The 25,376-nt window shown below is 47.7% G+C and overlaps 1 protein-coding gene across 1 annotated transcript in view; it reads right to left on the minus strand.

The window, feature by feature from the left end:
* Positions 1-398: 398 nt before the first annotated feature.
* The window catches only part of NID2 (nidogen 2), a 51,361-nt gene continuing 26,383 nt past the window's right edge, over positions 399-25,376 (minus strand). The window contains 13 exon segments of the mRNA XM_044272439.1: positions 399-950; positions 2,543-2,655; positions 2,845-2,968; positions 3,409-3,566; positions 4,278-4,449; positions 7,057-7,186; positions 9,349-9,518; positions 9,601-9,822; positions 10,260-10,496; positions 10,949-11,074; positions 18,092-18,232; positions 20,042-20,170; positions 23,889-24,035. Coding sequence (XP_044128374.1) covers positions 940-950; positions 2,543-2,655; positions 2,845-2,968; positions 3,409-3,566; positions 4,278-4,449; positions 7,057-7,186; positions 9,349-9,518; positions 9,601-9,822; positions 10,260-10,496; positions 10,949-11,074; positions 18,092-18,232; positions 20,042-20,170; positions 23,889-24,035 — 1,880 coding nt within the window. The 3' untranslated portion in view covers positions 399-939.

Below are 25,376 nucleotides of genomic sequence, written 5' to 3' on the forward strand. Positions count from 1 at the left end.
AAGGGAGGCTGCACGTGTCTTCTCTTCATACAACTGATCGGTGGGAGCGTCGGACTCCCTGCCGTTCTGATATTTATGACCGGTCCTGCGGTTAGGTCATCAATATTAAAAGCCCGGAGAACGGAACAGATGGAGATTCTTTCCCTTTATACTTTGAGTGGGTTGCAAACCAGTGCAACCCACACAGAGATACTGATGTAAATCACTGACGTGTGAATAAGGCCTTATGCTTCCCTGCATAATGGAAACGGGACGGATCCGTTTTGCAGCCAATAGACTTCTATTATGAATTGCGTTATGGTCCGTGGTAACGGAATCCATAACGCAATTCACCTTTACCCAACAAACGTCAAAATATGAAATTCGCTCTTCTCTGCTAGTAACATGAAGACCTCCAGTTTATAAAGAAAAGGGTTTTATTGGAATTATCTGACGTGTTTCATTGCGCAGACAGACTTCAGCGGATCACGTGGGTGTATAGTTATTCTATAGCTTGTTGTTTGGTATAGGTATGACACAGCCATATACAGTTAGCTATTTCACAGTAGACATTTTGTTTTTTTAATATGAATTGAAAACTAAATATTAAGGAAAGATATAAAAAAAAAAAACTTTAAAAAAATCGGCACCATTAAAATCTCGAGTTAAAGTAAACGCAGAACAGTTCAGATGAAACTCTGGCCTGAGACGACGCCTCTCCGCGGCTAAACAGGTTACTGGACGCATCTCACTCCTTTTTACAGGTACAAAAATACAGTAGTAAAAACTGAGGTAAAAAAAACTTTACACTTTTTAGATTTATTTTTTTTCTTGTACGGAAATCTGTGCTGGTTGCCATATATGATTGAGTTGTTCCTTCTGCTTCGTGATCCTTATTAACGGAGCCAGAGCAGAAGATTCCTCAATGGCGGCTTCTTTTGGTCGTTGTATTCTGGGTTATCACTTCCTGCCTGCAACGTAAATGATCAGAAATGAGTATATGGCATTCTGAGGAATATTTAGGAACCAAAAACAAGGTATTGAGGGACTCCAGACATGGAGCATGGATGGCTCAGGGCGACCCCCCTGTTATGGCATCCAGAGGCTCCACCAGGGCACGTGGAAAGCAGTTTAAAGGTACAGGATTAAGATGTTTGTCGTGCTGCTAACTCGTAGCTGAGCGAGTGGCGTTGACATGTGTACGGATTGTGGATGTGTTACCTTGCATGTCACATTCACTGTCCATAGTTAAAATTTAGCAATGTACCGTTGTGATCTTGAAGGGGTTTTCCAGGATTTTTATATTAATGGCCTATCCTCAGGACTTGGAGATAAAAAGGAAATTTTTCTGAACCTTTTTCTGGCGCTGAACACAGGAGGCAAAGATGCTTCTTTTTTTTAAAAAGAAAGTTGTTTTTTTTTTTATTATATTTGTCAACGTGTTTCAAGGGCGTACAGCCCTCTTCATCAGGACAATAAAAAGTGTATCCTCAGGACTAGTGTTGAGCTTTGGATCATTGAACGAACCTCCTTCAGATCCAACACCTCGTTTTAATGCTAGCCAGAGACCTTTCGCCGAACAGCATTAAAATGTATTTCTGCATCTTTAAACATTTCAAATTTGGAATCCGAAGTCGGGGCTGCTACCTCTGTACCAAACCAGGCTTTAGATTCCGGACAGCATTAACACAAAATGTTTGAACGAACCGACTTCAGATCTATGATCTGAAGCGTAATTCACTCATGTCTACGCAGGACCCCCCCCCCCCCCTCCCCGTCTCCACTGATCAGCTGTTCCCGAGTAGCTGTGTAGTGGATGGAGCTTGGTACTTTTGGTACCAGAGCTACTCGGGAACATCTGATGTGCAGGTTGTCAGACCCACCACCTGTCAGATATTTATGACCTATTATGAGGATATGCCATCAGTACAAAAACCTGGAAATGTCTAAAGTTGCTGTGTAGCCCTAGCCATGAAGTTGGCCTGACACCCCCTGTATTTCCATCAGTTCGGTAGAAATACAGTGAAAAAGTTAATCCCCTTAAAATTGTGAATTCACGTGTGACTGTAGAAACAACCCCATTCAGATGCATGGAATGGATTTTCAGACATTTCTGAAACAAAACAAACACCATTCAAATGAATGGGACAACTTAAGTTTTTTGTAATAACTCTGCTGCATGTGAATTCTCCCTACCTGCACAGGGGAGCTGTTAACCATGCAGAAGATCCGCACTTTTGCTGCAGATCTCACCCTTCTATTAAAAAGGGCAAAATCCACACCAAAAACTGAAAACAAAATTGACATGTTGCAGGTCAATTTCCATATGGAAGACAAAAGTGTACATGAGATTCGTCTGATCTGATACACTTTGCGGATTGTGTGCGGTTTTTCTGCGTGGATTCTTGAGCAGCGTAATACAGTAGCAGGAATGTGTGCAGGTGGCCTAAAGCCGGGTTCTGCTTATGGATTGCTGAAATGTCGCTTCCCATTCATTCCCCTTTCCTTACAGAATCTTCACTTTATCACCCATCATGTGGATCTGTGTTATATAGGCACTCACCAGAAGGACAATAGGGGTAGATGGCGGTTATTCCGTACAAATGTGATCGCTGCTCCGGGAGGTATTCCTCTGCAATCTGACCACTATCTTTATTTACAGATATAACGCCGTCCCTGTAGGCAGACGAGAAGATTCAGAAATGTTACAGGAAGGTCTGTAAAACCCAGCAATGTAATGGGGTACTCATATTTTACTCCCAAATGAGGCACATGGCGGTTTTGTCTCCATGGCGCTGTACGTGTTTGGATCAGATAAAACGGCCTCTATAATAAAGGGGTAATGGGTGCAATGTCCGCCCTCACCTTCTCCAGTCTGTGTGGTAGAAATGATTGGCATAGGCCACGACACTGAAGGGATAGTTGAGATTACTCTGTACCACTCGTCTTCCGCTTCCATTGGACAATACACACTCCAGTTTTTTGGTTCCTATTATGAAAAGAAAATTGTACATGATGAATGCATGAAAATGAAATCCCCCTTTTTTTTGTATTTAAAGGGGTTATTCAACCCCTGAAGTGCTCCACCATATACCTGGGCCCCTGGCAGGGTAAGAATATTGTGTATGGGGGGCATTTCAGGAATCGGATAACCTCCTTTAACCCACTGGAGTCTAGTAAGGTGAGACCACCATGTTACACAGGCTGGCAGCTGGCATGACGTGAATCTAAGCACATCCTCAGGTACACAATAAGTCACAGCAGAGATACTGACTGAACAAGATGGCCGGGGTTATTCGCTGAACCTGTGCTACACTGGTAGGTTGTGGTTCGATTCCTGGCACATATGTGTATGCTATTGCCCACCATCACACCTTATAGACCCCCTGTGTCATAGGTCTGCATATGCTTTTAGCTATTTCTGTATACCTGCATCTGCCCAACAGATCTGCTTGGAGAAAGGATCAAAGGTCAGTCCATTCGGTAATCCGATGTTGTCATTCACCAGAATCCTTCTGTTTGAGCCATCGATATAAGAGGTTTCAATCTTTGGGGCCTCTCTGTTCCAGTCTGTCCAGTAGAGGTTCCTGCAGGGGGCGACACACAACACATCATCCATCCACACGCAAACAGATGAAATCCCTGAATTATGCAGAGAACGGCGAGTTAAGGCACAGGGGTAACATGCAGCAAAAACTTTGATGGGCATTTGCTGCAGATTCACCCTTTTGCATTGCAAAGGGCATCTGTCAGCAGTTTTGTCCCTATGACACCGGCTGACCTGTTACATGTGCACTGGGCAGTTAAATGCATCGGTCACATGTTCATATGTGGCCACAATACTGAGAAAAATGATGTTTTATTATATGCAAATGAGCCTCTAGGAGCAATGGGGGCGTTACCGTTACACCTAGAGGCTCTGCTCTCTCTGCAACTGCCACGCCAGGCACTAAACATCACATCTGGTGCACTCAAAGTGCAGAGCCTCAAGGTGTAACAGCAACACCTCCATAACTCCTAGAGGCTCATAGACTAAAACTTCCTATGTGCCAACATTGCTGAGAAAAATAAACATGGGACCAACACCGATGCCTTCAGCACACATGGAACAGGTCACAGGTCAGCCGGTGTCATAGGGACAGATTCCCTTTAATATCACAACCAAAATGAATATTGAGCAGATGTATAGTCTGCACCGCAGGTCTATTCTGCTGGTAACCTGCGGCCTTGTTAGTTTAGATGTCCTAAACTCTGCTGCCTTCCATCTGAACCCTATAAAGGAGGTCTGAGTTTCTTACCCTCGCATGGCGTCTATGGTGATGGCGCGTGGATTCACCAGGTTTGAGTCAAATAGCGTCTTCCTATCGGAACCATCCAGCCGTGAGGTCTCGATTTTATCTGTGCCGCTGTCTGTCCAGAACATGGTTCTCCGCAGGTAGTCTATGGCCAGGCCCTCGGGGCTCATTAAATCTAACAGGAGAGAAATGCACCAGAATGTCCCATTAAGACAATGTATCCCCTATCCACAGGATAAGTGTCTGATCCACTGCGGCCTGTGCGCCTTAGTATCATGCACACTGGAGCTGCCAGAGATAGCCGAGCGCTTACACTCTGGGACTGCTGGAGTTGAATGGAGCAGCCGCCACGCACATGTGCAGTCTGTCAGCCGTGTGCACCCTAGTAAGCCAGTGATTGGCTGCAGCGGTCATCTGTTCTCTGTTACCTCAGCGCTGCACCTCTGTACAGGAGGACCAGAGCGGTGGGCGATTTAACTGGTAATTATTTACACCATCCCCTGCCTGTGCCCAACTCTTTGCTAATATCTGACAACCCCTTTAAATGATTACATTCCGCCTGCCTGCAGCCATCACTGGGCGTCCTCTTTAAAACAATGCTTTTGTAGGGCTCGCTCAGCTGAATGTAATGATACCTTTCACTTAGCGATCTGTTACTCCCTTCTGCCAAAAACGCACTTTTAAACCATAAGCGAATGAGCAGTTTAGTGCACTGAGGGCGACCCAAGCTGCGTTGTGCACCCTTAGGCTGGGTTCACACCTGAGCGTTTTACAGCGCGTTCCTACGCGCTGTAAAACGCTCAACAAGGAGAGACCAATGATTCCCTATGGGAATGGTTCACATCTGGGCGTTTTACAGCGCGTACGATCGCGCTGTAAAACGCCCGACGCTCAAAAAAGTACATGAGCGACTTTGGGGCGTTTTGACGCGCGTTTGTGGCCATAGGACACTGTAGTCAATCACACAAACGCGCGTCAAACGCGCGTTTACTATTACAAAAAACGTGCATAAAAATGCGCAACAAAAACGCGCGTAAAACGCGTGTTTGCGCAACGCTCAGGTCTGAACCCAGGGTTACTCTTCCTGCTGTCCCTCCCTTTCCTTGATTGACAGGGCCAGGTTCCAGCATAGTCTTCTCTCCTGGCTCTGTCAATCTAGGAGAGGGAGCTGCTGGCAGGAGAAGCATGGGTGCACCGAGTGGCTTGGACCCACCCTCAGTGCACTTAACTGTTAATTTGTACAAGGATTAGATTAGAAGCATTTTTCTCCAGAATGAAGCAACAGATGCAAAGTGAAAGGTATCCTCACAGTCAGGTGAGCTAGCCCTACACGACCTGGTGTCAAATGTACCTAGGCTTTCACACAACTTGCTGCACCTACAGAATCTGTCGCCATGTCAGCGGAGTAGGGATTCCACAGTTCTACAAGGATAGGCACAGCAGTGAGCTCAGTACGGGCAGGGGCTCGCATCGCCGCTCAGCTACATCCTGGCATTGGTGCAGGCTCTTTTGCCATGATGTCCTTTGCCAGGATGTAGCGGCGATGTGTGCCCCTGCCACTATTGAGCACACTGCGGTGCCTATCCTTGTAGAACTGTGGACTCCATACTCCGCTTACATGGCGACAGATTCTGTAGGTGCAGCAAGTTGTATTAAAGTGCAGGTACGTTTTTACAGTGAATTTCCTGGTAATAAGACCCTTTTGAGGGTTGTGAATTTTTACTGGAAAAAGCGTCAACCAAAAAAGTTGCACTAATTTTTAGGCAAAAACCTCCAGCTCCAAATGTTACCTGGTAGCCTACAGGAAATATTAAAGGGGTTTTCCGAGACTTTAATACTGATGACCTATCCTCTGGATCGGTGATAAGTGGGGGTCCGACACCCGGGACCCCTGCTGATCAGCTGTTTGAGAAGGCGTTGCTGTACATAGTATTTATTATGGAGCATCTTCTAGTAGTCCGTGTAGATTTGATATACTATTTACACCAGTTTCTGCATAAATTATAGTATAAATATTGTATTTACAGCCGCTCTGTCACCCAGACCAACCTACCTGTATTATGTCCTTGTGGAGAAAAATGTACTTAAAAAAATTATGCAAATGAACTATTCGAGCAAGGCTCCAGCGACGCCCCCTTTGCCTTTAGATCAGGCATCCTCAAACTGCGGCTCTCAAGCTGTTGTAAAACTACAACTCCCAGAATGCTCTGCTGTAGGCTGTTCGGGCATGCTGGGAGTTGTAGTTTTTCAACAGCTGGAGGGCCGCAGTTTGAGGATTCCTGCTTTAGATTGACAGCGCTAGAACGGCGGGTATGCACAACATGAGTGCGGTCTAGCACTGTCAATCTAAAGGCAGGGTGGCGTCATTATGGAGCACCAGGAGCGTCTCTGGCCTGCCTTGTGGTGCTTGAATAATCCAGTTGCATTATTTTAAAAGTTCATTTTTCTCCACAATGATGCCAACAACCAGGGCTGTGCCAACAACACACATGAGGCTCTATGTCTGGTAGGGGAGGATTGATCTGGGTGACAGAGGTGTGAAATAGAATTTTCTTTATGCCAAAATTTGCAACTGGTTATGCCGAGTTGGGTAATAAATTCCCCCGTGTATTACAAGAAGCAGGAGCCTCTGAGTCAGAAAACACAAGTCCACACTCTGTAAAGACACAATAATGCTCTTGGAAATAAATGGTGCTATAACTGTGCATAGGACATCCCTGTGTGCCGCGGGACCACTGACCTCAGAGGCAAGACACGTCTGTGTCGAGTCGCCATAACTTACCTGTACTAATGATGACTTCAGGCTCCGCACCGGGCTCCAGACTCGCCCGGCTAATAGTGCGCCCAGCAACGTCCGTCCAGTAGAACTTCTTCTCCTGACAGTCATAATCAATGCCCACTACGATGGAGCCCTGCAGGAGGCAGAGACGGGCGATGTGATATTCTACTCATTATCCCAACTGTTCCTCCTCACATTTACAATACTTAGAGGAGCCGTCCCCTCTCCCGACAGGTCTGATTAGTGACTACATGCATTCCCCATGTCATAACAATTCCAGAGTATCTGTTCTTATGACTGTTGTTCCTCTATTATTTCTACTAGAAGTCTACAAATAAATTGCCAGCAATGAAGGTCCAGATGGGTGTTACCAGTTGGGGGTGTTTCCTTGCTCAGTCTGGCTGAGCAGGGACAAGCCCCCAATTAGTAACACCCATCTGGACATTTACTGCTGGCAATTCATAAACCTCTAGTGGGAATAACAGAAATGACACAACAGAGTCATAAGAAAGGATGCTGCAGAATTGGTATTACATGGGGATAGTTACTAAAACTGACATGTCAGACGAGGTGACAGCATAGTAAATCATGAGAATGAAGCTGCAGCAACCCAGTCACAAGCTGTACAGAGGACGGCAGCAGCACAGCGGGGGGTGAGTAAAGGGCATGGAAAACTTAGAAGGGGCGCAGTGCTAAACCAGTGCTGTGGCCTCTTCATTCTGATGGGGGGGGGGGGGGTCCCTGAGGACAAACTCAAAGTGGCAGAAATAATGGCAGCTATTGAGGGTAACGGGTCTAGACGGGATACGTCATTGCAATACATTCAGAGCTATAATGCAAGGACCAAATTAAGCTCTGCTACATCAGAATACTATTCTAAAGGGGTGTAGTGCTGTAACACGAGCTCTCACAGCCGCAAGGCTTCTTCTTACTCCAAATATAGACAGAAAATACACAAGGCAGAATATTCATAAGCCCCACCGTCCTGGTGACATGGGGGCCCCGTAAGTACTCATTACACCCCTGATCCCATAGTAAATCCTTGTACGTACGGACCCTCACTGAAGCCTCCCCTCCCCCACCCACATAGAAATACACAAACAGACATAACGCAAGAAATTAATACGTCTTTGTGCATTTGTGGAAAGTATTTCCGGCCCGATGTTGGCCGCTTCCCCTTTCAATTGTTTTGGAGATTATTTCTCTTATTTGCACAAGTGATTCTCATCAAGGAAGAGCGCTGCTTACAGCAAACAGGAGGCGACCAGAAATGGGGGAGGGGAGCAGAATGACGGCTTAGGTACCTCCCCAGGGGGGTTCAATAAATAATAACATTGAGGTTGTTCCCTCCGGAGCAGAAATCTGGAATGCATCCCATACAGCTGAGAGACAGCTGTAGACCTCCGCCTTCTGGAGGGCTCAGCCAGCAGACTTGGCCGCCGCTCGCCGCAACCTACACACGGATGAGATCTGGTTTCTTGTGGGAATGGAGGATTCTGTGCAGGAACAAGACTCGCTGTAATTATCCCCCAAGTGAATATTTTACGGCCTCTGCTGCTAAAGCGTTTAACTGAGCGACCGGAGTGACAGCCGACTGCTTTATCGACAAGGGTTTCCAAGACGTTCCAAAGGGACCTGGTAAGGTCCACCTACAAACTTCTACTATTGTGGTGAAACTACAACCCCCAGCGTTCTGTGATGGGCGATGGCAGTCCTACCACAAATCGTGGGGTCGAGGTGGATCTGTGGGGAGTTTGTGTTTGCAGCTGTTGTAATCGGCTGAGGCACAGCGGGGGGGTGAATATTGGGGGGGACCCAGGTTTAAAGAGGCAGCTGTTATTCTTGTTGGTTTCTCTGTGGTTATAGGGACACTCCGGGACACGCGCATTTGCGTTGTTATGCCTAATGCAGGGGGCGGAGCATGACACAAGGAATTAAGAGAACCTGTCAAGCTCCGCCCCTTAGGTCCGGCACGGAGTGTCGTATTACTCCTGCCGATAGTTGGAAAAACCCTGATTTGACATATTTTCAGGACACAGATTGTCGGTAGGTATCTGGAATGAGAGGATGCTTACTTAGACCTTCTCACAGCTGAAGAGATCGCTACAATTGGATCCTGTCTAGACATTCCTCTGAGCTACAATGCAGGTAAAACGTTTCGGCCTGAAGGATGGATACAATTGCAACAAATTGTCAGCTGTGAGAAGTGCTAGTTCTGTCATGTAACCAGTGCACAGGTTCTCAGGACTTGCTGGGATTTGTTGTGACGCGCCGCAGCCATGGGACGTTACTTACATGTAGTGACAGCAGGGTCCTTGCTTTGTCTTTATTAAACTTGACGCCATCCAGCGGTAAGTATCCGATCTGTTGACCCTGCGCATACAAGAGGTAGGTACCCGAAGTAGGAGGGGTTACATCTGGACGAGGGGTGGGCCTCACAGTGGGTGGAGCTACACTTGGCAAACCTGCATTGAGCATAGTGAGCGGATGAGGCCAATACAAAAAACGGTGTTCTAGCTGGCTATAGCAGAAATGTGCGATACTCACAGGCGGGGATCATTCCTGGCTGCGTCCTCGACCCCGCAATCTCTCTGCCATCTTTATCCACGCACCAGCAATAGCCGCTGTTCCCGTGACACTGCAGAGGCTTGAACTCGCCGTAGGTGTCACACTGAGGGATGTAATGCTCTGCAGAGGGGGTGCCACCGTAGTGGTCCAGCAGGCTCTGCTTCCACCTCTCGCACATGGTCTGAGGTCGTTGAGTAGGTTCTGTTTAAGAAAAAGACAAGACTGGTCACATCTCATCAGATAAAGGTTCATGGCCATAAATCCTGAAAATAAAGCATCTTACTGCCGCACCCATTGCATTTAATGAAATTTTGTAAACCGCACTTTTTTTTTTGGCCATGTTTTCATGTGTGTAATTACCAGTTTAATTTCCATAGGAGAACACAAAGGTTTACAAAACTGCCAATTATAAAATGCCATCTGCCACCACTAGAGGGTGCTACCTGAATTCAGTCAGTACTGTGTAAATCCAAATGCAGAGAGCTCCACCTAGTGGTGGATAAAAGCAATCACAATCTTATCCATTTATTTATATGGCTTTATAAAGTCTTTTAACCCTTTACAATTTTCTTATCGCATGTAGACATTGGAGCATTAGTGGGTGCAAAGATACGTGAGATGTGTATACCACCACTTACCGGGAACTCCGCACTTAGGGGTACCTCGGCCGGGTAATGTTCTTGTGCCTTCGATTTCTTCTCCGTTTTTGTTCACGCACCAGCACTGTCCTGTGCTCCCGTGACACTGCAGAGGGGCGTAATTCCCTTCAGAGTCGCACTCGGGGACAAAAAGACCAGGGCGAGGACCTCTAGGTTGGGAGTGTCCTAGGAGGCTGAGACGTTTCTCCAGGCAAGAAACAAGGGGAGGTCTGTAATCTGTACAGAGACAGAGGAAATTAACATGTTATAATGCAAAGTCCAGCAGACCCATTACCCTGATCCTACAGACCCCCTTCCCCTCCCAATAGATGTGGGTCCATCTCTGGTACCTGCATATATCTCAAGAACAGGGCCCTAAAATGAATGGAGGGTAAATCACATCAAATGAGCAGTAACCCCTCCATTCACCACCATGGGACTTCTGAAAACAGGCGAGTGCTGAGGCCTCATTCTAGAGACCTCTATAGATGTGGGTTCCACCTGCTATGTCATAAATGCCCAAGATTAGAATAACCATTCACTTTAGTCAGCAGTTTTACTATCCTTACTCTTTGGACATATCTGTCACCCTGAACATAAACCTAGACCCTCACACGTTCCACATCTCTGCAGGATTTTACATTTCCACACAATCGTACACAAAGGAAGACTGGATCCGATTTCCATACCTGGGACCCGTGTACACTGGAAGCCGTCGCCTGTGTAGCCGTCATTACACTGACATGAAAATGAACCGGGGAGGTTGGTGCAGGAAGCATCTGGGTGACACCTGCGCTCGGAACATTCATCCACATCTGAAAAGGAAAGACAGAAAACAGGATTCACATTTCTAGAACATACAGATGTGGCCAGACGTGACCTCCCAGCATGAAGACACAAAACCGACCCGGGACCATGAACGCCAAGGATGAGGTGGACACGGTGCAGACCCCTGTACAGAACCGGCATAACTGAAAGGGGTATAACAGATGAGAAGGGTATATCACATTATACGGGGCAATAAGGAGTCCTGTATTGTAAATAACCACCAGTGTATGATCGATGGAGGTCCGACCTCTGGGACCCCCATCATCCTGAGAAGAAAGGCAGTGATGTGCCCCCTGAAACAGTGCTGTGGTCTCTTCAGTCCCAGGGTCAGCTGGGTTGGGAATACCACTCTGAGGTGACAGTTTACACTGCAGAGCAGTTCTTCGGGGGTGGGGGTTACAGTGATGGACGCTCATAGGGGAGATGCTGCCAGAGGGGTCTGCCATCTGCTTAATGTGATGGATGGATGCGAGACGCACCCACAAATTCCAGCCAACCATCTGCGGGGCCACCTTACAGCACATCAGGAGAAAGGAGGGTTGGACATGTTGGATGTAAACATGTCCAATCCTTTGTTACCACAGGAGATGAACCACAGCCAGAGGGGGTTTGGTAGCTGGGGAGAGAAGGGTCAGGCATGTTGGCTTTGAACATGTACAATCCTCTGGGGAGATAAGCTGTCGCCAGGGGGGTCTGCCAGCAGCTCTTTTCAGAACACACGCACTCTCGGCTGACAGCGAGGATACTAGACATCGGCATAAAGTAAAGGCACAGTGCTATATGGGACAATGTCCGAATGAGCAGCCCTCCAGCTGTTGCAAAACTACAACCCCCAGCATGCCCTAATAGCTGTAGGCTGTCCAGCTGGAGGACCACAGTTTGGGCATCCCTGGTCTATAATTTCCTTATAGCACTTGAGTTGGTTGTTAATAACCGGGGTCCAGTCGCCATCCCCCCCCCCATCCCCCCTCCACCGACAATTAACATCAATCAGGCGACTTCTGATGCAGAACAAAGGCCACGCGGAATTGCCTCAAAATTAATACGTTGTCTCTTTAAATACTCGCACATTTGCTCCGATTCTTTGAAGAGTTTTTTACGACGGTACAATTAGTAAGTCACAGCCGGAGATGAAAGGGAAGCGCTTGGCACGGGGTTTGCGTAGTCTCTGAACCGTACATCAAGAGAGCGATGGTGGCCACACGGGCCGAGAACAGAGTCATATGGCGGGGGCCCCAGGCGCTGTCAATAATCCAGTGTTTACTGCTCAGCATCTGAGGACAGAGATCTCATTCCCCAGTGCAGCCTCACGTTCACAAATTATTTGCTATATTTGCTTAAAGGGATGTTCCACTAAAAAGCTAAATTAAAAAATTGACATATACTAGTAAATCAGAAGTCAAAGATTGGTAATTATGTTCCATTTTACGGTTTCGTAGTGGCGGCCATTTTTGCAGAAGTGCAGCCATATTGGTTTATTTCAGTTCTCCGAAAGCTCTGACCGATGGAAGCAGGTCCCATCACTTTATAGAGACGCACAATCAAGGAGGATAAACCAATATGGCTGCCATCGTCACTTTTGAATAAATGGCTTCAACCAAATGAAAACATGACAATATCTGTAATAAATGAAATATTGTCACCAAAGTATGGCTCGCTGCTCAGATTTGTGACGGGTAGTTTTACATTATGTGGAAATATCCTTTAATCAGTATCTATCGTGGACGGTGACCACGGTCAGTCATGTCAGTACAGTGACGGCCATCGGAGGCCCCCGATATCGATCATTCCTATATAGTCACATATAACGTAACCATCAGAACCGGCTACTGCTCGCTGCAGGTGTGAATACCAGCAGAGCGCTGACCTACAGCTGCACTTCTGCTCTCGGGCCCCGACTGTGACTCACAAACCTCTTCTCGTAATAGGCATTTTTTTTTTTTTTTTTTAAAGCCTCGGGCAACCAATTTAAGTTAAAAGACCCCGGTGCCCTTCTTAACAGGCAGGAAGCGGAGGACAATGGCCGCTGTGTTGAAGGGTTTGTTTGAAATCCACACCTTGCTGCTTGGAGCGATTGCCTTTAGGAGATTTCCACTGGAAGCTTCCTTAATGGGGACGTGTCCTCTTATCTGTCTTGTCTGTGGATCAGCAGTGGATTCAGGTCATCATACTCTGTCCTGGGGCAATGTGCTCTGTATACGGCTAGGTGACTGGATAAAAATGGGGCCCTATTATATCATTATAAAAAGGTATGTGAGGGGCCCCAAGAGCTTGGTCCTATACTTGTAAATGTCAGCTGAATGGACCACTATTCCTCTCAACTTCCCCATACACGTGCACTGCTCTGGCCAAGTATGCATGTGTTTTTACCGGAGAAAGGAGAATAAGCTGCTGCCAAACACCTCTCCATCTACCACTGAAGTGATTTGGTGCAGCAGTACCCGGCACCATCCACCACACAATGGTGTTGCCGCCATATCCGCTTTTTCCACGAACTCCCAGCGGCTTGTAGGACAGCATTCTGATACGCAGGAGCAAAGTTGGGGACACAGGGGCTCAGATTTGGCTTACACTAGTAATGGGGGCACTCTGACGGCAGTGTTTATAAAGGGAAATCTGGCTGGTATTGTTCATACCCCTATAATAATGGGAGCACTATGACCAGCACTTATGGGGGCAGTGTCCGGCCAGCACTATTAGTGGGGGTGCTATAGCCGACACTTATGGGGGCAGTGTCTGGTCATCACTATTAGTGGCGGTGCTATAGCCAGCACTTATGGGGGCAGTGTCTGGTCATCACTATTAGTGGGGGTGCTATAGCCGACACTTATGGGGGCAGTGTCTGGTCATCACTATTAGTGGGGTGCTATAGCCAGCACTTATGGGGGCAGTGTCTGGTCATCACTATTAGTGGCGGTGCTATAGCCGACACTTATGGGGGCAGTGTCTGGTCATCACTATTAGTGGGGTGCTATAGCCAGCACTTATGGGGGCAGTGTCTGGTCATCACTATTAGTGGCGGTGCTATAGCCGGCACTTATGGGGGGCAGTGTCTGGTCATCACTATTAGTGGCGGTGCTATAGCCGGCACTTATGGGGGGAGTGTCTGGTCATCACTATTAGTGGCGGTGCTATAGCCGACACTTATGGGGGCAGTGTCTGGTCATCACTATTAGTGGGGTGCTATAGCCAGCACTTATGGGGGCAGTGTCTGGTCATCACTATTAGTGGCGGTGCTATAGCCGGCACTTATGGGGGGAGTGTCTGGTCATCACTATTAGTGGCGGTGCTATAGCCGGCACTTATGGGGGGAGTGTCTGGTCATCACTATTAGTGGCGGTGCTATAGCCGGCACTTATGGGGGGAGTGTCTGGTCATCACTATTAGTGGCGGTGATATAGCCGGCACTTATGGGGGGAGTGTCTGGTCATCACTATTAGTGGCGGTGCTATAGCCGGCACTTATGGGGGGAGTGTCTGGTCATCACTATTAGTGGGGGTGCTATAGCCGGCACTTATGGGGGGAGTGTCTGGTCATCACTATTAGTGGCGGTGCTATAGCTGACACTTATGGGGACAGTGTCTGGTCATCACTATTAGTGGGAGTGCTATAGCCGGCACTTATGGGGGCAGTGTCTGGTCATCACTATTAGTGGCGGTGCTATAGCCGGCACTTATGGGGGCAGTGTCTGGCAATCACTATTCGGCTAATTTCACACCTGCGTTAGGTGCGGATCAGTCTGGTATCTGCACAGACGGATCCGCACCTATAATGCAAACGCTTGTATCCATTTTTTTTTTGTTTATGATAATGCAAACAGATCCGTTTTTACTTAGACTGAAAGTCAATGGGAGGCAGATCCGTTTTCAATTGCACCATATTGTGTCAGTGAAAACGGATCCGTCTCCATTGACTTACATTGTAAGTCAAGACGGATCCGTTTGGCTCCACATCGCCAGATGGACACCAAAACACTCCAAGCAGTGTTTTGGTGTCCGCCTCCAGAGCGGAATGGAGGCTGAACGGAGCCAGACTGATGCATTCTGAACGGATCCTTATCCATTCAGAATGCATTCGGGCTAAACTGAATCGTTTTAGGCCGCTTGTGAGAGCCTTGAAACGGATCTCACAAGCGGACCCAGAAACGCCAGTGTGAAAGTAGCCTTAGTGAGGGTGCTATAGTTGACCCTTATGGGGGCAGTATCTGGCCAGCAATATTATTGGGGGTGCTATAGCTGACACTTATGGGGGCAGTGTCCGGCCATCACTATTAGTGGGGTGCTATAGCTGACACTTATGGGGGTAGTGTCCGGCCATCACTATTAGAGGGGGTACTAAAGCCAGCTGGCAATGTGGGCAGTGTCCGGCCATCACTATTAGTGGGGTGCTATAGCTGACACTTATGGGGGTAGTGTCCGGCCATCACTATTAGTGGGGGTGCTATAGCCGGCTGGCAATGGGGGTAGTGACTGGCCATCACTATTAGTGGGATGCTATAGCTGACACTTATGGGGGTAGTGTCCGGCCATCACTATTAGAGGAGGTGCTATAGCCGGCTGGCAATGTGGGCAGTGTCCGGCCATCACTATTAGAGGAGGTGCTATAGCCGGCTGGCAATGTGGGCAGTATCCGGCCATCACTATTAGTGGGGTGCTATAGCTGACACTTATGGGGGCAGTGTCCGGCCATAACTATTAGAGGAGGTGCTATAGCTGGCACTTGGGGGCAGTATCCGGCTGGCAATGTGGGTGCTCAGGTGATTGTTGTTGGAGGTGCTGCCAGTATTTCAGCTTTGAATGCCAGATCTAAAATCTCATAATTTATTAACACTGGTTTCCCGTGCCCCATTACCTCGACCTGCCGACCCCTGAAGTTTACAGAATGAAATCAGCGGGAAAACAGGTTAATTATTACTGAATAACAAGAGAGAGGATTAATCATTGGCCTCGTGGAGCCGTCCTATAAATCCAGCGGCTGACACCATAGACTAAAGAGCATAGTGAATGACAGATCACTGAGGCCGGGTTCACATCTCCGCTTCATTTTCCGTCTTCTGATCCGTCAGAAGGACAGAAAAAAAAATATGGATCCTGTGCATCAGTTATGGACATTTGGATCCGTCTGCTATCAGTTTTTTTAGACAGAAAAAATAATGGACCTCAGACGGAAGTGGCTCAAACGGATGCTAAATGTGCATAACTGATGCACGGGATCCATTTTTTTTTTCTGTTCTTCTGACGGATCAGGAGACTGAAAAATATCAGTGATGTGAACTCTCCCTCCATCCAGCGGGTGCTGTGATATCGCTGTGTCTGATGGGAAGGAAGAGGCCACACAAATACCACCTCATATACAATGTACAATCTGACCCACAATGGGACGCACCAGTTTTGGCGTGCAACACAATTACCAACTGTTCTACACAATTTTCTAATTAGTTTTATGCCTTGTCCGACAAGCGGGAGCGACTTCATGGGAAAGGAGCGTGGCCTCAATGCACTTCTGAGCGCCAAAACGTTGGTGCATTTTTGGAGTACGACTATAGGTGATGTAAACTTAGACTAGACCGTTTTTTGGGGGTTTTTAGCACACGGGCTGAATTTTTGGTGCACAGACAGAATTCTCATGTAAAATTTGTGCTGGATTTACGATACAAAAAATTTACCAAAGCCCATGCTCCAGAATGGTAAATTTGTCTAATATTAAGACTGAGTTATATTCTGAGACTCCATTAGTAAATCTGCCCCGTTATATCTACTGAGTCTCACTGGGAGAATCTTCACGTCGGAGCTTTAATTTATTAGGCAGGGTGCAGATAGCGGTGCGACATGTAACATGTATGTGCGGGCTCCAGCGTCTAGACAATGTCATTAGCACAGCAGTAATGAGTTCTCGTCTCTGCCGCCATGCATCACTGACTACACGTCCACGCTAGAAAAGAGGAGCAGGTTGTCAGGATGAAGGTCAACCTTGTATTTTGTGTTGATCCAAAGGACAAAAAAGGGGCCTAAATGAATGGTTATCCAAATAGGTATTATATGCACAGTACACACAAGTAACGCACACACACGGCACCCCGTGTAACGCACACACACGGCACCCCGTGTAACGCACACACACGGCACCCCGTGTAACGCACACACACGGCACCCCGTGTAACGCACACACACGGCACCCCGTGTAACGCACACACACGGCACCCCGTGTAACGCACACACACGGCACCCCGTGTAACGCACACACACGGCACCCCGTGTAACGCCCACACACGGCACCCCGTGTAACGCCCACACACGGCACCCCGTGTAACGCCCACACACGGCACCCCGTGTAACGCCCACACACGGCACCCCGTGTAACGCCCACACACGGCACCCCGTGTAACGTCCACACACGGCACCCCGTGTAACGTCCACACACGGCACCCCGTGTAACGTCCACACACGGCACCCCGTGTAACGTCCACACACGGCACCCCGTGTAACGTCCACACACGGCACCCCGTGTAACGTCCACACACGGCACCCCGTGTAACGTCCAAACACGGCACCCCGTGTAACGTCCACACACGGCACCCCGTGTAACGTCCACACACGGCACCCCGTGTAACGTCCACACACGGCACCCCGTGTAACGTCCACACACGGCACCCCGTGTAACGTCCACACACGGCACCCCGTGTAACGTCCACACACGGCACCCCGTGTAACGTCCACACACGGCACCCCGTGTAACGTCCACACACGGCACCCCGTGTAACGTCCACATACGGCACCCCGTGTAACGCACACATACGGCACCCCCGTGTAACGCAAACATACGGCACCCCCGTGTAACGCAAACATACGGCACCCCCGTGTAACGCAAACATACGGCACCCCCGTGTAACGCAAACATACGGCACTCCCGTGTAACGCAAACATACGGCACCCCCGTGTAACGCAAACATACGGCACCCCCGTGTAACGCACACATACGGCACAACAGAGTGAACGTATTCTTACCGATACAAGTCTGCCCGCTCCTCGTGTACCCAGGGAAACATTCACAGGTAAAGACGCCATCACCACGTGGTGCGCACCGAGATGTGGTAGTGTCACAAGTGTGTGTGCCGTCCTCACAGGGGTTACCAAATGAGCCCCCCACTAAACATAGAGACAGAAGTGTGAAGATGTTATTATACACCCCATTATAAGTATGCAGTCATTCAACAAGGAGAAGCCCTTGATAAAACCGCTCATGGTAACCTTCCAACCAGAGTGCAGTTTTCAATGTGGTAGTGGAAAACCAACCAGCCAGACCACAACCTGACCCAATATATTGTGTTACTTCTCCTGCAGTCATTGTCAGTTACATCCTATACTTCAGAGCTGCACTCACAATTCTGCTGGTGAAGTCACTGTGTACATACTGGTTAATGCCACATTCCTTTTTTTCTTTATTTTTTATCACTGTGTACATACATTACTTATTCTGTACTGATCCTGAGTTACATCCTGTATTATACTGCAGAGCTGCACTCACTATTCTGCTAGTGCAGTCACTGTGTACATACATTACTTATCCTGTACTGATCCTGAGTTATATCCTGTATTATACTCCAGAGCTGCACTCACTATTCTGCTAGTGCAGTCACTGTGTACATACATTACTTATCCTGTACTGATCCTGAGTTACATCCTGTATTATACTCCAGAGCTGCACTCACTATTCTGCTAGTGCAGTCACTGTGTACATACATTACTTATCCTGTACTGATCCTGAGTTACATCCTGTATTATACTCCAGAGCTGCACTCACTATTCTGCTGGTGCAATCACTGTGTACATACATTATATTACTTATCCTGTACTGATCCTGAGTTACATCCTGTATTATACTCCAGAGCGGCACTCACTATTCTGCTGGTGCAGTCACTGTGTACATACATTACTTATCCTGTACTGATCCTGAGTTACATCCTGTATTATACTCCAGAGCTGCACTCACTATTCTGCTAGTGCAGTCACTGTGTACATACATTACTTATCCTGTACTGATCCTGAGTTACATCCTGTATTATACTCCAGAGCTGCAGTCACTATTCTGCTGGTGCAGTCACTGTGTACATATATTACTTATCCTGTACTGATCCTGAGTTACATCCTGTATTATACTCCAGAGCTGCACTCACTATTCTGCTGGTGCAGTCACTGTGTACATACATTACTTATCCTGTACTGATCCTGAGTTACATCCTGTATTATACTCCAGAGCTGCACTCACTATTCTGCTGGTGCAGTCACTGTGTACATACATTACTTATCCTGTACTGATCCCGAGTTACATCCTGTATTATACTCCTGAGCTGCGCTCACTATTCTGCTGGTGCAGTCACTGTGTACATACATTACTTATCCTGTACTGATCCTGAGTTACATCCTGTATTATACTCCAGAGCTGCACTCACTATTCTGCTGGTGCAGTCACTGTGTACATACATTACTTATCCTGTACTGATCCGGAGTTACCTCTTGTATTATACTCCAGAGCTGCACTCACTATTCTGCTGGTGCAGTCACTGTGTACATACATTACTTATCCTGTACTGATCCTAAGTTACATCCTGTATTATACTCCAGAGCTGCACTCACTATTCTGCTGGTGCAGTCACTGTGTACATACATTACTTATCCTGTACTGATCCTGCGTTACATCCTGTATTATACTCCAGAGCTGCACTCACTATTCTGCTGGTGCAGTCACTGTGTACACATACATTACTTATCCTGTACTGATCCTGAGTTACATCCTGTATTATACTCCAGAGCTGCACTCACTATTCTGCTGGTGGAGTCACATACATATACAGTGATCTGTATAATTAAACAGTGAGCTCCCCCTGTTGTTGGCACATGATGATGATGATGTGTGGTATTGGCTCATGGCTCCTGCATTGTGTTCATGGTACTTACACACGCAGTTCTGTCCCTCTGCTGAATGCACATATCCAGGCTGACACTCGCACCTGTAGCTGCCGGGAAGGTTCAGACATTGAGTGTTGCGGCCACAGTTGGTGAGTCCGGCCTCACATTCATCAACATCTAGTGAGGAAAGAAACAGATACACAGACGTTACATAGTCACACTAAGCCATGACCTAGGTCTATCTATAATGAGGGAAGGCGACCCCCACAATAATTTTGGAGGGTATTAATGAATTTTAGATTGCAAAACGGTGAGAAAGTAATTTTTGGCTTCCAAGAAAAATGTACCTTAACAATGGTGCTCTAGAACAGTGATAAACTGATGTCTGGGGGTCCTAGTACGCCGAGACATGATGCTATAGGGCAGTGACGGCTCACCTCCGGCACTACAGCTGTGGTGAAAGTACGACTCCCAGCATGCTCCATTCATTTTTATGGACTTCCGAGAACAGCCAAGCAAGTGTTCATCTTGGAAGTCGTAATTTTACCACAGCTGGAGTGCCGGAGGTCAGCCATCACAGCTATAGGGCAATGGCACAGATTCTAGAACATAGGAGTAACCATACTGACACTGGAACAGTCTAAAGTACGGTGGAGGAACAGACTGCCGGAGTTCACTGTATCCAGCGTACATGCCGGCTTTCGGCCAGAAAAAAATAAATACTAAAAACGCAGCATTTTTTCATTACAGTGAATGGGGACCCAGCGGTGCATGGCGGTATCCGACTAGGCCGGGATACGGTGAACTCCGGCAGTCTGTTCCTCCGCCGCACAGATGTAAACCCAGCTTAACTCTTAAGGGTTCTGGAACAATTATGCATAGTGACAGAAAATTGACACTTGTTATTCTGGCACCACCAATGTGTCATTGTCCTGTCCCAGGTGCCCATCTGGAGGTTCTAGAATAACTATACACTGATCTTTGAAGGTCCCAGAAGAATGGCACACTTATCTTTGAGGGTTCTAGAACAATTGTGCACAGTCACATATTTTAGAACCACCAAGTGTGTCACTGTCCAGTCCCACGTGCCACTATATAATTGTTCTAGAACCACCACCTCTTGATCATTCTAGAACAATGACACACTGGCACTTTAGGTTTTCAGTATAATTACACATGGGCACTCGGGGTGACAGGACAGTGACACACTTGGTGGCTCTATAACACTTACACATTGACACTAACATTCTAGAACCACTTGGGGTTTCTAGAACAAGGACATATAAACAGATGAAGATTCCAGAACAATGAGACTAACACATGAGGGTTCTAGCACAACTACAGACAGACACTAGGTGGTTCTAGAACACTGACAATAAATAGTAATAATATTAGATACAATGTAACTAATACTGGTTGATCGCACTCTTGGTTTAAGCCTCGTTCACATCCAGTAAAAATGCTGGAGAGAACAGCACAGCATGGAAACCCGACGGAGCCCATTATGGTCAGTGAGGTCCATCGGGCACCACTGCTGTCCGTCACGTGACGGATCCAGCTTTGACTTCCATTGCATTTTTCTGTTCTATGATAAAATGCCCGATCCAGACGTGAATGAAGTCGAGGTGACATGGACAGGATCTACAGCCTTGTCAGATTTTTGGCCGAGTTCAGCAATCTGAGGGATAAACTCTGCCAGGCGGGTTTCTGTAATCTGTATTCACCGCTATGAATCTTCTGCTATCTCCGGCGCTGACAGACTCTTCCCACGAGAGCAGATTGTGAATTGCGAAATTTTTCTCCCACGGAAGAAACCATTTGTGATGTTGAACCTGCGGCGGTTTGTCTGCAGATGTCACACATCGACCCAATCCCCCCGGATCTATACACAGAGCACAAACTCTCCTCCTTTATCACGTGCATCGTCAGCCATGATGGAGAAGGGAAGAGGTTAAAGTAAGCAGCCAGAGCATCATGAATCTAAACGATGGGACCCTGAAATCTGCATTAGAAGCAATTGTGCCCTCAGACACGTTATGTGTCCTTCTTGGACATGTGGAGACCCTCGCTATGAACTACAGCCAAGTACCACGTCCAGCTCTGGTGATCCACAGGGGCCTAATGATTTCAATGCAGGGAAAGTAACCTCCAGCCGGTCTCATAGCTCACCAAGGGGACTGGTTCAGGCAGGAGGGTATCGATTTTATTGTGTACCACCCCAACCCCTATTTTCACTTGAGTGACCAGGCCAGAGCACCACGGATTCAGATGTGGTCTGATGGGCCAGTTTGAGCAGATCTGGGACTTTAGGTCTCGGACACAACCATCAAGGACCTGAACCTAAGGATACTGTGGCCGTTATGAAGGTGTCATGGTAGCCAACACTGTCTAAATGGGTATCACCACTGTGTAAAGTAATGACTAGGTCGGACCCTTGCACTGCGCCCCTTTCACTCTAGTTTCTGCACAGCGGTGCCCGGCCAACCACTCTGCAAAAACTGCAGCACAGACCCATTCAAATGAAACGGTCGAGCTGTGGTACCTTCATTACTAGGATTTTGTGGGTCACGGAGGTCAGGAGTCCACTGATCATAAAGTGACAGGAACACCCCTTTAAGTTGTACTGAGGCCATTACTGTTGTGAGGGGGAAAGTATGGCCATCTTCAATATTAAGTGGGTACCGTGGCCATTACTCTTGTGGAGGGGTCACACTGCCGCTACCAGTGTGTTGGTGCACTATGGCAGTCATGAACATTATGGGGACACTCCGGCCAGTACTGTTGTAATTGGGCTTTGTGGCTGCACCGTTATGGCAGCCACAGAGGCCTTTACTGTGGATGTCACTGTTATGGTGGCCGCGGAGGACTTCACTGTGGCTGTCACTGTTACGGTAGCCGCGGAGGCTTTCTGTGCGGCTGTCACTGTTATGGCGGATGCCTTCACTGTAGATGTCACTGTTATGGCGACTGGGGAGGACTTCACTGTGGCGTACGGATGGGAAAAACAGACTGGACTGACTTTCTGTATGATGAGCCCCAGTGACTGGCACTACCAGCCCTGCAGACGTCGTACATGGAGAGGGAATTATGAGAACAGGCATACGGCTGGCCGCGGTCCGCCCTCCTGCTCAGTCTAATAGGAAATCCATCTGGTAACATAAAATAGAAAACAGATTCCAGGAAACAAGTGCAAAGCTGCGATGAGAGGAGGATCTCTCACATAGGTCTGGATGAAAGATGCTTAAAGGGCAACTCTAGAGACGCTTCTCTCAGGCCTCATGCACACGACCGTATGTATTTTGCAGTCCTCAAAAAACGGATCCGCAAAAAAATAAAGATGGCGTCCGTGTGCATTCCGTATTTTGTGGAACGGAACAGCTGGCCCCTGATAGAACAGTCCTATCCTTGTCCGTAATGCAGACAATAATAGGACATGTTCTATTTTTTGGCGGAAACGGAATGCACATGGAGTAACTTCAGTTTTTTTGCGGACCCATTGAGATAAATGGTTCCGTATATGGTCCACAAAAAAAAAAAAATGTACGGACACGGAAATAAAATACGTTTGTGTGCATGAGGCCTTACCCATTCAGTTCTATTTCCTTGTCTGTAAGGGCTGCATAATAGTTTGGGAAATGTCCAACAATCCAGCATGGTGGAGACCACAGTGGATTATCAATCTAGTACTTGCCAACTGCATGTCCTGTAATTTCCGGATCATTGGACTATTCATATCTCATGTCGGATCTGCACGATTTCCGGAATTTCAACGCTGGTTAAGTAAAGTTATCTAACTCCCCTCACTCATTTTGCAATCCTACAAAACCCTCTACTCAGCGGGGGCGACACTGAGCACAGGAGAAAGCGAGGTCGGGGGGTGTGCGGTCAGACTTACCAGTGCAGTCTCTGCCATCTCCCTGGTACCCGGAGGCGCAGACACAGGTGTAGTTCAGGCCTGACCCCGGCTGGCATTGGGCTCGCGTGTCGCACACGTGCGTTCCATCGTAGCAGGGACTGACTTGTGTTGGCTCCTGAGAAGAATCTGCGGGTAAAACAGAAAACAGTTTCACGTGCGTGTAAAACGTCCCACATGGCTTATCCATCCATAGCTGCGGGATCCTCAAGGGAGACGCAATCTGAAATTGTTCATTAGATGTCAAACCATTAGGAGATAAGTGACTGGCAGACACTTTCTGGCACCGCTTATCTCCAGATTGGTAAAACCTAACCTACGCTTCATGTTGAGGGTCCACTGGGAGACTCCCATACCTTCATCTAATGAACAGTCATAGGGGTTGTCCAGGATTAGAAAATCATGGCTGCCTTCATCTTGAAACAGCGCCACCCCTGTCCATGGGTTGTGACTGGTATTGCAGCTCCATTGAAGTGAATGGGACTGAGCTGCAATCCCCCACACAACCTGTGGACAGGTGTGGTGCTGTTTTTGTTGAAAAGCTTTTGCAATGATGGAACACATGAGAGAAGATGACACTGAGATCTCAGACCATCACTGACTTGCAGAATGTAAGGGCTCTATCCAGCGATCAGACCCCTTTGGCACTGCTCAGAGATTTCTGGTAGTAAAAATCTGAGATACCGATTTGACTGGTCAAGGTTTCCTTATTCAATGACATCAACCAAAGGTTTTGAAGACCGCAATGAATAGAGACAGCATATATCAGAAAGTTGTGCAGCAATTTCTCCACTATGTTCCTCATCCGTTTTATAAGAAGGCAGAGGTGAGACATGGGGCGCCTCGTTCCGTCCATCTTCCGTAGCGCCACGTTAATTTACCCCTTCAGCCCCTACATGAAGGCATTGATTCTCACAAGCATGTCATTTGCCTCGAAACTTCCTATGGGCTTTGTTCTTGTGACGTTCTCAAAGGGATCTTTATCTCGCTGCCCTTTGTGTTTGGCTAATGAATGGTGGCCGCCCCTCTTCAGGAGACTTTATTGAGCACATTAGGTTGCTTGACTTCCTGACCCGAAAGCTGCCGCCAAATTACTCAGGCAGTTAAAGAACAGAAAAGGGGCTTTGTTACATGAAAAAGAAGCCAAGGAGACCCTTCCCCTCCCGCCCGGGCGCGCAGAATGAGGCCTGCTGAAAGACATTCTGCTGAGGGAGAAGATACAACAAAGGCGACAAGACACGACAGCGTGTAGAGCAGAGGAAACCCGCAGAAGGTCAGACGTAAGACAAGGAGCGACACTTACAGGGGCTGCACAGAGTTATAAATCTATCCCCTATACACGTGTTGAGGGACAAGCACTGGAATGGGCCCCCACCCAACGGGGTCCTGTTCCCCCTACATGAATATGGAGCAGCAGGTTACGTATTGCGTATGCTGGAGGTAGCGGAGTACAGAACTTGGCTGTTTCCA

This window comes from Bufo gargarizans, chromosome 11 (genome assembly GCF_014858855.1).
Source record: "Bufo gargarizans isolate SCDJY-AF-19 chromosome 11, ASM1485885v1, whole genome shotgun sequence".
In the NCBI taxonomy this organism is placed as follows: domain Eukaryota; kingdom Metazoa; phylum Chordata; class Amphibia; order Anura; family Bufonidae; genus Bufo; species Bufo gargarizans.